The sequence below is a fragment of the Trachypithecus francoisi genome, unplaced genomic scaffold (assembly GCF_009764315.1).
Source record: "Trachypithecus francoisi isolate TF-2019V2 unplaced genomic scaffold, Tfra_2.0 Lachesis_group13, whole genome shotgun sequence".
NCBI lineage: Eukaryota > Metazoa > Chordata > Mammalia > Primates > Cercopithecidae > Trachypithecus > Trachypithecus francoisi.
The window spans coordinates 1,212,379-1,225,479 of NW_022681458.1; the positions used below are offsets into that span (position 1 = coordinate 1,212,379).

At 59.4% G+C, this 13,101-nt stretch overlaps 1 protein-coding gene across 13 annotated transcripts in view; it reads left to right on the forward strand.

Moving 5' to 3' along the window:
• The window catches only part of KIF1A (kinesin family member 1A), a 110,969-nt gene that overhangs the window by 79,059 nt on the left and 18,809 nt on the right, over positions 1 to 13,101 (forward strand). For 9 of the 13 annotated variants that reach the window (XM_033229539.1, XM_033229540.1, XM_033229550.1 and 6 more), the window contains 6 exons: positions 363 to 481; positions 1,442 to 1,497; positions 2,998 to 3,106; positions 4,005 to 4,071; positions 4,229 to 4,313; positions 7,161 to 7,266. In XM_033229539.1, the coding sequence (XP_033085430.1) occupies positions 363 to 481; positions 1,442 to 1,497; positions 2,998 to 3,106; positions 4,005 to 4,071; positions 4,229 to 4,313; positions 7,161 to 7,266 (542 nt within the window). Of the gene's footprint in view, positions 1 to 362; positions 482 to 1,441; positions 1,498 to 2,997; positions 3,107 to 4,004; positions 4,072 to 4,228; positions 4,314 to 7,160; positions 7,267 to 9,581; positions 9,609 to 13,101 lie in introns of all 13 variants that reach the window. The other 4 variants (XM_033229537.1, XM_033229541.1, XM_033229538.1 and 1 more) reach the window with 1 other exon arrangement.

Genomic DNA, 13,101 nt, shown 5'->3' on the forward strand with positions numbered 1-13,101 from the left:
ACACAGTCCAACCCGTAACTTGCTGAGTGGGGCAGGGCCCAAGAAGGGGCGCCCTACAGGGACCAGCACTGCCCTCTGTCAAATTTCCCAGCTCTGTGTTCTGAAAGGGCAGCTGACCACGCGGCCCCCATTCATCCTGGGGAGAGAGGCTGAGGGACACACTCCGGGTCCATCTGGGGCATGTGGTGGGAGGAGGGGCTGGGCTGAAGGGCCTAGAGGAGGCTGCTGCCCCGGGCAGAGGTGGGCCCAGCTAGGGGTCCCAGATCTGGGCCTGATGCACTTAGCTCACTAATGTGACTCTCCTTCCCCCTTGAATGTGGCCTGGCCATGTCCTCCTGTCCTCCCACCTGCCTGCCCACCAGATCGCAGTGGAGGTGACCAAGTCCTTCATTGAGTACATCAAGAGCCAGCCCATTGTGTTCGAGGTTTTCGGCCACTACCAGCAGCACCCGTTCCCGCCCCTCTGCAAGGACGTGCTCAGGTCAGCGCCCTGGGTCGGGGATTCGGGGTTGCTGTCCTCAAAGCCTCTGCCCAGATCTTTTCATCCAGCTGTCTTAAAGCTGCAGAGCCTATGCACCCCCTGAAACCCACCTCCCCTGCCAATCCAGGGGGCCTTTTGCCCAGGGCTGGCAGGACTCAGAGAGCGATTAAGAGCTCTGGGCCTGCCCACAGCTTCTCTCCTTCAGGACTGCAGAGGGTTCCTTGTGAGCATTGCTTGACCTCCTGCTGGCCTGGGCAGTGTGCAGGGGCTGCCAGCTGTAGGGTGCTGGGGTGGCCCCGGGGAGACGACTTCTGCTGCTGACCAAGGACCCCAGGAAAGGGGCCCAGCTGTGCCACACCCTGAGGAAGCCCGGTCTAGCTCCCTCAGTCCGTGCAGCCTCCTGAGGCCTGGAAAATGGGGGCTCAGAGAGACTTGTGGGGCTGGGACGCAAAGTCAGGACTTCCACTCAGGCCATCTCACCCAGACCTTTGAAGGTGGATGGGAGTGTCTACTCTGGGCCAAGCCGGCCCCTCCTGGGCACCTCGAGTGCAGAGAGAACAGCAGAGAGGCCTCGGGTGGGCGCTTGTCTTCCCACCTCCAACTCCCCTCAGCTGTCAGGCAGGACTGGGAGCTCAGGGGCCCTCCAGGGTGTCAGGGAAAGAGAAGGACAATGAAGGCTTTGTTTTGGGGCTGCTTGTCTGTCCTTGGGAGTGCCTGAGGAACTCTGGACTGGAAGCCAGAGCTTGAACCTTGCCCTGGTTTCCTATGGCCTCTGGGGTGGAATCTGGGGTCCCAAGGGTCTCTCCTCTTCCTCCCACCCAAGCTGGTGAACGGTCTTGGAGAAGAGAGGGCGGGAGGGGGCAGGGATGGGCACCTGGGGCCAGTAGCCCTCTGTCTCCTTCTGACCCCTCCCACCCAGGGTCCCACAAACACCTCACACTGGTGTTTCTTTCTCCACAGCCCCCTGAGGCCCTCGCGCCGCCACTTCCCTCGGGTCATGCCACTGTCCAAACCAGGTAGGAAGGGTCTCCGGAGCCATCTCAGGGCAATGGGCTCCCCACACTGTGGGTGCTGTAGTGGGCTGGGCCCCCGCAGTGGATGCTGTCCTGTGTGACGGGGCTGTGCCCTCCCAGGCACTCTGGGGCCACCCTGAGCCTGTCAGGCCTCATGGGGTCCCCATGGAGCAAGGGTCTGCCCTGTGCCCAGAAAGTAGCCTGGAGCTGGTGGCAGAGGTGTGGGGAGCTGAGGAAGGAAGACAGCAAGGGGGTTGGGGACTTTAACGGGACTGAACACAGAGAGGTAGAGATTTGGGGGTCAAGGGCAATCTAGAAAGCTCCTTCATGGTGGTCCAAGGCTGGAGGTGGGAGTGAGAGTGTGGGGTCAGTCAGGGAGGAGTATTTGTCAGAGCTTTTGCCCGGAGCCTGGAGCCTGTGAGAGCAGGTGGGTCGTGGAATAGCACTTGAGATTCACTGGCTTTTAGTTAAAAGAGTGGAGTTTATTCCCTGCAAGACCAAAACCCGAGGACATGGTTGGGGGAGAGCTAAAGGCAGCCAGACTGAGGCCCTCACAGCCCAGAAGCCCTCCTGAAGGAGGGAGTGTGGCCCCAGAGGGTAGGGGCCTGTGTGAGAAGCTGCCTCTGCAGCTAGTGGGTGGAGGCACTGGGTCTGTGCACATGGTGACCAGGTGTCAGCCTCTTGTGCCTGTCTTGCAAGGACCCTGTCCTTGGAACCCCTGTAAGATGAAGGTTTGCAGGCTGAGGACACTGTGGGAGGACACCCTCCAGCTGCTGTGGAGCCAGTCCCTGGTCTGTACAGGTTTTGTGGCCTGCAGTATGCGTTCCCTGAGACTCAGTCTTCCCCACAGCCTGCAAGAAAGACCTGTAGATCCATATTTGTAGGGGAGGTGGAGGAGGCTCAGCAGGGACTTGCTAGAGGAGGACCTGTGTGATGGGTCTCAGAGAAGGGAGTGGTGGACAGAAGTGGGTGAAGGATGTGAGGACAGAGGCTGTTTGTCAGGCGCTGGACACAAGTGGAGGGCCAGTGGGAGCTGAGGGACAGGGCCTCTTGGGCCAGGCCTGGGTGCTGGTGAGATGTGCTTGGACTGGTGCAGTAGGCTGTAGCCAAGCTGTGGTGTAGGCGATGGGCCTGGCAGCATGGCAGAGGGGCCCCGTGAGGGTTGTGGGCTTTTGAACAAGTGTATCTGCGGCTGCACTGTTGGTTCTTGGGGTATTGACCACTGTCCTCCTCATGAGCTGTGCCCAGTGTGCATGGCCATGTGCCTTTCCTAGCCGGGGCACAGGGAACGTGAGCATCTGTGTGGCGTGCTGAGGTCACAGAGTGCCCAGGACTCCGTGTATCTTGGGAATGGCTGGGGTGGCTGGTTGTTTCCCGTGAGGAGGGGGAGGTGCCCTCGCTGCCTCTGAGCCCCCTTGGCCCTGGCGCCTCCTCCTCGAGTGTGCCCTTGCACATGATGGGTCAGGTCTCCCATCCACGCATGCTGCCTTCCTGTCCCTACAGTGCCCGCCACCAAGCTCAGCACGCTGACGCGGCCCTGTCCGGGGCCCTGCCACTGCAAGTACGACCTGCTGGTCTACTTCGAGATCTGTGAGCTGGAGGCCAATGGCGAGTGAGTGCCGGTGCTGGGACCCCCAGGGTGTGAGTGGGGGGGATGGGGCACAGAGGGACGAGGACCTGAGCTGCCTGAGGGTTGCCAGCATCCAGAGTCGTCCTTCCAGCAGGTGTTCACTGCAGACCTCTTGTGGGCCCAGCCTCATCTTGGTCCTGGGGAGTAAAAGCAAACAAAGCTCCCCATTGTCCTGGAGGAACTGGCATGGGGGGCAGGGAGGTGCTGGACAGATAAGCACCTGAATTGGTGGCCCCGTGGTCCTGAGCACTAGGACAGCACACCAGGGTATGGGTCAGGGACGGGGCGGCAGAAGGCACTCACAAAGTGATCAAGGGACTTTTGAGCAAAGACCTGAAGGAGGTGGGAGGGGAGCCTTGAGGCCCTGGGTAGGCAGGTTCCTGGGCCCCAGTGTTGAGGCCAGTGGGGGTCTGCCTGGTGCCCTGGGGGCAGCTGGGAGCTGGGCTGTGGCTGGCAGCTCAGGGTGGGGCCTGGTGGAGACTCAGGTCCTTGCCCAGAGTGGGACAGGAGCCTTAGAGGTTGGAGCAGATGAGCCCATCTGCTAGGATTTCCTCTGGATCCTCTGGTCTTGGGTTGCGGATCTGCAGGGCACCAGGGGAAGCAGAGGACCCTTGGGAACTTACAAAGATCCAGCCCAGAGGGACCAGGCCGTGCCATACTGTGTCTCCCTGTTGGACACCCTGCCAGTCCAGTGGGCAGGGCTGGGAGGCAATAGCCAAGGAGGCCTGGTGGGTTTCTGTGCTCAGCTGACCCTGGTCTCCATGGATCAGGCCGCCTGATTTTCACCAGAGGGAGCTGCTGATTTTTCACTGTGTCCTGTGCTGCAGGGAGGGCAGGGAGGAGGGGCTGGCCGCTCCTCACCTGTGTCTCTCTCTTCCAGTTACATCCCAGCCGTGGTGGACCACCGTGGGGGCATGCCATGCATGGGGACCTTCCTCCTCCACCAGGTGTGAGCCCCTCCCTGCCCCTACCCTGCCTGTGTCCCCTCCCTCACCTCCACCAGGTGTGAGCCCCTCCCTGCCCCTACCCTGCGTGTGTCCCCCTCCCCGACCCCAAGTGGCCCCCTGAGCTGTCTGACCATATCTTCTCACCTGGCACCGGCAGGGCATCCAGCGACGGATAACAGTGACACTGCTGCACGAGACAGGCAGCCATATCCGCTGGAAGGAAGTGCGCGAGCTGGTCGTGGGTGAGCACAGTGTGGGGGCTGCCTTGGGGGGTGGGGCCAAGCTGGTGGGAAGAGTACAGACCCTGAGCTGGATGCCCGGGTTCTAATCACACCTCTGCGTTTGTTGCTGTGTGACCCTGGCCAAGTCACATAACCTCTCTGTGGGTCACTTCCTCGCCTGAAAAGGAGAGCCTTGGACCTGGGTGGTGATCTGTAAATTTCTATTTAATCAGTGTATTGGACTTCTGGGGCTGCCGTGACAAAATGCCTCAAACCAGGTAGCTTCAAACAGCAGATATGTATCATCTCACACTTCTGGAGGCCCGAAGTCCAAAATCAAGGTTCCGGCAAGAGACTCTCTCTCTGAAACCTGTTGGGGAACATCCTTCCCTGCTTCTTACAGCTCCTGGTGGTGGCCAGAATCTTGGGCGACCCTGGCCTGCAGACGCATCACTGCATTTTCACAGGCGTCTCCTGTCCTGTGTCTTGCTGTAGCCCTTTCTCCTAAGGACATCTGGCAGGTTGGATTAGAGGCTCATCCTGCTCCAGGGTTGACTGCATCTTTACTCAGCTTGATCACCTCTGCAAAGCCCTACTTCCAAATAAGGTCCCATTGGGAGGTCCTGGAGGGTAGGACTTCCACGTATATTTTTCGGGGTCACAATTCCGCCCATAACCATCACCAAGGATCTTATACTCTTTTCTTCCGTGACCTCATGTTTTGAACTCGGGTCCACCAAGTGTTTCCTTTGCTAAGGTGGAAAGAATTTGTCTTCTCAATTTTCATTCAAGGAGGCAGACAGTCATCCACTCAGTATGTCACTAGCGTGAAGCCAGCCCAGCCCTGCCTTGCCCCAGGCATTGCCATGGCCGGGCTGGGTGACTGCTCAAGGTGACTTCCCTGGGGCTGGACCTGTCATCCTGTGTCCCAATGCAGGACTGTAGACAGGAGGATCCAGGCACACCAGGATACATGCTTATGTTTTACAAGTTTTGTGTCTAATTTCACATGAATGAGAAAGTCATGGAACAAGCACCCAAACCCTCCTTTCAGAGGTTGTTTAGGGCAAGCCTAAAAAGAGTGAATTGATTTACAGGCAGAATATTAGCAAATACACAGCCTATGGACCCGGCCCCATGGTAGTTGAGGAACGATCCCTGGGGCACCACTGCGCCATATTCTGAGTCCTGGTCTCACTTCCCTCACGGCAGACAGGAGAACAGGAAGCGGGGAAGCTGGATCTGCATGGTTGAAAGGACGCATCCTCTGGGCCTCGGTCTGTCACCCCTCAGACCCTGCCTGCTCAGATCCCACATACTTCTCCCCACCTCCTTTCTAAAAAGGCCAACAGGAGTGTCTGTTTATGTGGGGTGGGAGGATCAGGGATGCTATTTAAGGGGATTTGGGGAGATATGGTATGAACCCCAGTGCCCCCCTTCAGGCTAAGGGGTTTGGGCTCAGCCTCTCTGGGCTTCATGACTGAGCAGCCCTGTGATTGGACTCAGGGCAAAGAGCGGCCAAGTCACTTTCTGGGGAGCACCTAGCGTCTCTCCTGCTCCTCACCTGGGACCTGATCTCACTGTTCACAGCCTTCTCCGAGCTCAGCATCCCTCCCAAGAGGGCCATGGGACTTTCCAGCCCTGTGAGTTGGACAAGACTGTGGGCACGGGGTCAGTGAAAGGGGTGAAAGTCAAGGAGAGACCCCAGGTGTCCATGAGCAGTGAGTGGGTGCACCCTTGGAGGCGGGGGAGGGAATCGAGGTGCGGACAACAGAAGCTCAGGACCGCAGCCCAACCCCTGGCACTCTGCCCAGACCAACAGGCTCATGGGTGTCAGTTTTGTGGGCCAGGTACTTGGTCAGACTCAGAGCAGTCTGAACACTGCTCAAGTGCAGGCCCTGAGGGCTGGGCGTGGCTCTGTCCAGGCAGCAATCCCTGCAGCTGAGCTGCTTCCCCGCCATGGGTGCTGCCCCAGCATGGACCCAGAGGGCCCTGGCGTAGGGAAGGGCACTTTGCTGGGATCCACCTGCCTCCTCCTGGGACCTAAGTGCTGCAAGGTCATGGGTCGGAGTTCCAGCAATGGGCTGGGGCAGGCCCAGTGTGCACCTGTCAACACAAAATCCTAGCATGTCCTGGGTTTCGTCTTGTCTATGGGTGGTGGAGGAGAGGGAAGCCTGTCGTTCCTTCCTGATGCAACAAAGAAAATGTACACATGTTTGTTTACTCCTTTGAATGAGCAGAACTGTCACTGTCTGGCCAAGAAATTACTAGGTGAAGCCACTAGGCAGTTTTCCTGGCTGATAACAGTTCTGGTGACTTTCACAGAGACAGACAAACACCCCCAGTGCATGCATCTTAGCGGGCTCTCCTGGAAATGCCCCTTGTAAGAAGAGGTTATATGGCACAGATAGTGTCCTCTCCTCTCCCCTCCCATCCCTCCCTTCCTCTGCTCTCCTTTCCCTGCCTCCCTCCCTCCCTCCCTTTCCTTGTTATTATCATTATTTTTAGGTGTAAGAAGAAGCAGGAACATTCCTCCTCTGTGTCTTGCTTAGCCTTCCTTTTCTAGCAGTCGGGAAGGCCTATGGTTTCCAGGCTAAGCACCTGCATTTGTCAATGTGTGTATGGGGTGCTCACTGTGGCCGAGAGACAGACAAGAAAGACCATGGAGCAGTAACTGCACATGGCCCCTGGGTCGCCGAGGACCCTGCAGGGCCTCCCTGTTCCCTCTGGCACCGCCTTTGACCGATGCTTTAGTGACCATGTGGGGAGCTGGCTTGCTGACAGCACCTTCACCTGAGGCAGCCAGCAGGGCCCAGGGTCCCACCTGCCTCCTGGGAAGTGACCCGTGGCCCGTTGCCTTTTCTGCAGGCCGTATCCGAAACACTCCAGAGACTGACGAGTCCCTGATCGACCCCAACATCTTGTCTCTCAATATCCTCTCTTCTGGATACATTCACCCAGCCCAAGATGACCGGTGAGTTGGAGACTCCCTGGAGACAGGGCCCAGGGCATGTTCCCAGCCTGCCAGGCCCTCGGCCAACCCGGCACAGGGTCCAGCCACACAACGTGACCCGCTCAACACTCTCCTGTCCCTCCCTCCTGGCACCTGCAGGAGCTATGCCGTGAGGGGCTGGTGGCCTCTGCGCCCCCGACTCCTCGTTTGTGCACCCCGTCGCTGGTTCAGGCATCAAACCCATGCCCATTTGTTCATCACCAAGCAGAGGGGCCAGCTCAGGGGCTGGAGGATGAGCTGAGTGCTGTCTCGGGAGTTTCGTTGTTGGGTGGTGTGGGGACGAGTGGCTGTATATCCAAGGACCATGCTGCTGTGGGCAAGTCAGTGGCCTCTGGCAGGCATCCTGGGGCTAGGGGTCGAGGAGCTGGGGTGGGGCGCCCACAGGCACTGCTTGGCACAGGCCCCTCACCACCAGGCTGCTCCTTTCTACACTCCCTTGCATGGCCAAGACCCCACAGTCTGGGCAGTCCCAGTCCGACCTCATTTGGGCTGGGGGTTCGGCGCTCTGGGATGTCTGTGGCAGCCCTATCGGGGTCTGCTGGGGTTAGGGGATGGGAGAGGGAGGCAGCCCCTGCGGTTGGCCTGGGCAGGTGGCTCAGCACTACCAGGCACAGCCCTGGTGGGTGGGGACGTCCCTCAGGCTCCACTGCGTCCCAGATGCTGCCTTCCAGGTGCTTGGGGAAAGTGGGGCAGGGGCTCTGGTGTCCAGTTCTGGCTGATCCCTGGGGGCTCACCCTGGCTCATGACGCACAAACCCAGAGGGGACCCTCAGAGCTGGAGCCGCGGGTGTCTCCATGGCTGTGTTTGTAGGAAAACATCTTTGAGGGCCTCCCTGCAAAGAGAGTCAAGGTCATAAGGAAGGAGGGTGCTGGGGGGGCATCGTCTCCTATTCTGACTTGGGTCCAGACAGAGCTTGGTTTCATCAGAAACACCCAGAAAGTGGGCTATCGGGGCTTAGCACTGCAGTAAGGAGGGCACTGCAGGGGCAGCCAGGGCAGGGGGCAGCTGGATAGTCAGGGTGGGCACAGCGCTGAATAGTAGGGGGTGGGGGTTGGACAGAGACCTGGGCAGGGCGGATGCAGCTCTGGTCCCAGCCCTGCCTATGGCCTTCCAGAGGGAACTTGCCCTGCACTCATGTCCACAGGAGGGTGGACAATTCGGGGGTGTTCTATGTGGAGGTGGCGCCATGATGGGGGGAACACGTCTGGGAGAGGGGGAGGTGAGGCAGACCAGGTGGGATGGGTCGGGGCTTGGGGGATTCCTCATGCCTTGCTTCTCCTGCCAGCATGAGAACGCTCCCTGGTGAGGCGTGGAGAAGGCCTGGAGCCCCCAGCACGGGCACTGCCTGCAGGGTATGGGCTGCTGTCCCTGGGCTGTGGGGGACCAGGAATTGGAGTCGGGGTGGGGCCCAGAAGGGCAGGTCTGCTATGTGAGACGTGCTTTGGATCCTGGGAGATGACCTCATTACCTGATTTTCCTGACCTCTGACCCTCCCTCAGCCCAGGCAGCTCCTGGGGTGGGGTGGGCAGGGCCTCTAGCCCCCCAACCCCACCTACTATCTCCCTGCACAGAGGGCTGAGTTTCTGAGGTCTTCCTCAGATCAGCTGCCATGGGTGACATAGGAGGGAGCAGCTCATGGCTGGACCTCAGGCCCCTGTTCCTGGAGGCCCGAGAACCTGTCACTGAAGGGGCTTTGGCCACACACCCGGAGGGCTGTGAGACATGAGGCCGGTCCCACTGTGCCTCTGGGGTTGATGCAGTCCTGCGCTGGGGTCATGGCCCTGGGTCTGAGAAAGGAGGAAGGCGCGTTGCGTGGGCGTGGCCTCCCCGAAGTGGCTTTGGCCCTCGCTTGGCTCCTGCCCGTGCTGGCAGCTCCCTCCCCCAGCCCTGCCCTGGAGCAGTCTTGGGGACTGACCTCTGCTGGCACCCCCAGGCAGGCACCATCCTGTGGCTTGGCTGACCAGGCCAGTGGGCTTTCCTGTGCCATGGACGGTGCTGGCGTCCTCAGCCCCGTGAGGGGCCGGGCTGCTCCAAGGCCTCTCTCCCCGACATGCAGAGGCTCAGGAGCCCCGGCTTCTGGCTCCAGCCTGGGGCCTCGGCCGCCCATGCGCTTTGCCATGGCCTTGCCTCCCACCTGCTCCAGGCCCCGTGCTTTGCAGCCTCCCTGGCTCAGAGTGGGCCTGTGGCCACAGGCCGCTTCCCTCTGCCTGTCCCCTGCCCCGCTCCTGCTGTGCTGCCCGGCCCTCACTAACCGTGTGATTGTTTGTGTTTTGCAGGCAGTTTCTTGATTCGGACATACCTAGGTATCATCTGTGTCCCTTGGTTTCATTTCAGCCTCTTCTTTCCTCCCTGCTCCTCCCCTGACCGTCCCCCACACCCCTGAGAAGTTAACTTCCAGCTTCCTGGACTCCTCACACACGTGCTCACCTGTCCTCCTGTTCCTCCCGTCTTCTTTCTTTTTATTCTCTTGGAATCTTGGTTTGATTTCTTTATTGCTTTCCCACCCCGTCCTCTTGGCTGAGTCCCTTCTTCCCCAACTCCTGATTCTGGCTGCTTTGTAGTTTCCTGCTCCCCAGTAGACACTGGCTGGCCTCCTGCTCCTCCTGCCCCAGCCTTGCCCGCCCCGCACCACACCTAGCCCTGTGGATGGGCGTGGCATCCCGCACGCTGCTGGCTGGCCCGCTGCCCTTGGCTGCACCACCCTGTGAGGACCAGCCCCACTCCCCTCTCCCTGCAAGGGGCCTTAGCAGGCAGAGCCGTGAGCACAGGGGATGGGGAAGGGCAGACAGGAGCCAGCCCAGGAGACCCTCACACTCCGGCACATTCCATAGCCTCTCGTGAGTCCCTCGCCTGGCTGGGCCAGGAGGAGGGACAGCGGCTTCAGCCACGCTCCTCTGGCTGTGGCCACCAAGCATCCTTTTGTGGAAGTGGCGGGTGGTGAATTCATGAAGAGACCAGAGAGTCCCAGACTCAGGTTGTCCAGCAGATTCCCTTTTCCCCGGCTGCAGTGAGGCCCCCGCCCATGCCAGCCTGGGGCAGGGAGTCGGCGAGACCCTGGGGATGAAGGGCCTCCAAGTCCCTAATCCAGACACTGGTGAGAACTCGAGTCTGTTCCAAATGGAAGGTCAAGGCTGCCTGCTCCTGTGTCCCTGCATGACTGTGGCCAGCATCAGGGCAGTTATCCTGTGGGGTGGTGTCTGTGAAGTGAACTGAGCAGTAGAGGGCCTTTCAGACCAATGTTGGGCCTTTAAGCCCTATAGTTGGGAGGTGTGAGGCTGCTCCTGGCACAGAGCCCCAGGGCAGTGGGGCTTGGCCAGCACTTTCTGAGGCCACATCCTTGTCAGTTCATGTTGCTGTGGGTCAGGACAGATGATTGACAACTGTGGCTTAAGGGACCATGGCCGGGAGAAGATTCTGCCCAGGGGTGGCAGGGCCAGAGTCCCCATTGGCATGGTCCCTTGAGCATGTGCACACACACCTCTTTCCATGAACAGATCTTTTCCGAAGGCTGCTGCACCAGCTCTCCCTGGGGACCTGGATGCAGCAGAGACCCTGTCAAGGGACCCTGTGATGGTGGCTGCACTGAGGAGGGAGCACAGCCCTGCAGGGCCTGAGCAGGGGCCTCCCTCTCCCTGCAGTGAGTCCGGTGGGCTTGCAGGAGGAGGAGATGGCATCTAGCTAGCTGGTCCTGGAGTCAGCTGGCCTGCCTCTGGGAGTTTCCCCATGCTCAGAAAGATCTGGGTTTGGGGAGCCCATCAGCTTGGGCTCTAATTTAGGAGCTGCTTTCTGGGCACGGGGAGGTTTCCGGCCCGTCAGTGTCATCTCATGGCAGGGTTTGTCTGTATTTTGTTCAAGTTTGAGCTGTGCAGTGTTTAGGTCCCACACCCTCTGCACATTTGAGGGGGTGCTCAGGCTGGTCCCAGACACCCCCAGGTATAAATAAACATTAGCACTTCCAGAAAGGCTCCTGTAATGCAGGCAAACGATGGCACTGTGGGAGGAGAGGAACTTTCCCTCCCTTGCCAGCCCCTGGGCTTTGGGGGCCCATGTACCTGTACCCGAGTGAGGGATTGGGCCCTCTTGTGGCTGTTCCCCCATTCCAGAATGAGCTTGCCGGCCCACACTCCATGGGCAGCAGGCTTGGGACTTGGCCTGCGTAGACTTCAAGCTCAGGGCGTGAAGAGGGGAGGAGAGGGTGGTGTCGGAGTCCTGAGAATCAGACTTGAGCGTCCTTCCTGGGGCCCTGTTCTGCCAGGCCTGGTCTGCCAGACCATGATGGGCAGTGCTGTGGACCAGCAGATGGTGGGTGTGGTGCAGGGCGTCTCATCCCAGACACCTGCAGTGGGCAGGGACCCTGGGGCCTTACAGCGGAGCCGTGTGTGGATGTGGATAAGCAGGGGCTCTGGTAGAGCCTTGTTTCCATCCCTGAGAGTGAGGATGGTGATAGCCCCTGTGCTGAACCGTTGTGAGAGGAGAGGAGAGAGGCTGGGGAGGCGCTTGGTGCAGGGCCGGCGCCTGTCACTTTCTACATGAGTCGCACTGTTGGTGTCACGACTGCCTAGCTGGCTGTCACTGTAAAACTCTGTGGTTCCTGAGCAAACGTGTTTCTTATCCCAGTCATTACCATTGTGCTCAGGGGGCTGCACTGGGAAGCTGTGGGTGTCTCTCATACGCATGTGCGCACACACAGAGTGCGGGGTGAAGACCGGGTGTATGTGATGTACTCCTTGTTTGTAGAGAGATTTGCTCCAACCTCCTACCCTGTATTCTTACATCTTACCCAGGGTCATGTAGACTGCCTGCCCCAGGGCCACAGGGGTTGACCTGCCTGCAGCAGGAGTCAACAGGGTCCTTCAAAGCCAGGGTGTCTCCCTGAGATGGTGACAAGGAGCCAGGGAGCAGCAGGGCCCGTGGCCACCCTGGCCACCCAGCAGCATGGGCACTCGTTTCTCCAGAGAAACGGTCCAGCTCTGATGTCCTGAGCCTTCTCCAGCCTTGTCGAGAAGGTCCAGCGGCAAGCTCCTGTTGAGACCCTGGACCTCAGTCTCCCCTCTGTCCTTCCCTGCTGTGCCATTAGTAGGGCTGCAACATTCACCCATACGGTCATTCATCTTTCACGTGTGACTCAGACACTCATGTGAGCCACATCCTGTGGGATTAAAGGCAAAATCAGGAAAAGTCTGTCCAGGCGGGTCAGAGCCTGGCTAGGAAGCTCATTCACCCTCTCATCCCTCCCTCATCCCCTCATCCCTCCCTCATTCCCTCATCCTCCTCATCCCCCTTATCCCCTCATCTCTCCTCATTCCTCCCCTCATCCCCTCATCCCTCCCTCATCCCCTCATCCCTCCCTCATCCCCTCATCCCTCCCTCATCCCCTCATCCCTCCCTCATCCCTTCCTCATACCCTCATCTCTCCCTCATCCATTCCTTATCCCTTATTCTTCCCCATCCCCTTATCCCTCCCTCATTCCTGCTTATCCCCTCATCCCTCCCTCATTTTCCCTCATCCCTTCATCTCTCCCTCATCCATCCCTCATCCCCTCTCATCTCCTTATCCCTCCTTCATCCTGTCATCCCTCCCTCATCCCCTCATTTCACTCTCTCTTCCCTTACCCCCGAACTCCTCATCCCCTTATTAGCTCCTCCCCTCATTTCCACATCTCCTCCCTCCCTCATTCCCTCATCCTTCCCTGATCCCTCCCTCCTCCCCTTACCCCCTCGTTCCTGCATTCCCTAATTCCCTCACCCTCTCCTCCCCTTACCCCCTAATTCATGCCTCCCTTCATTACCTCCACC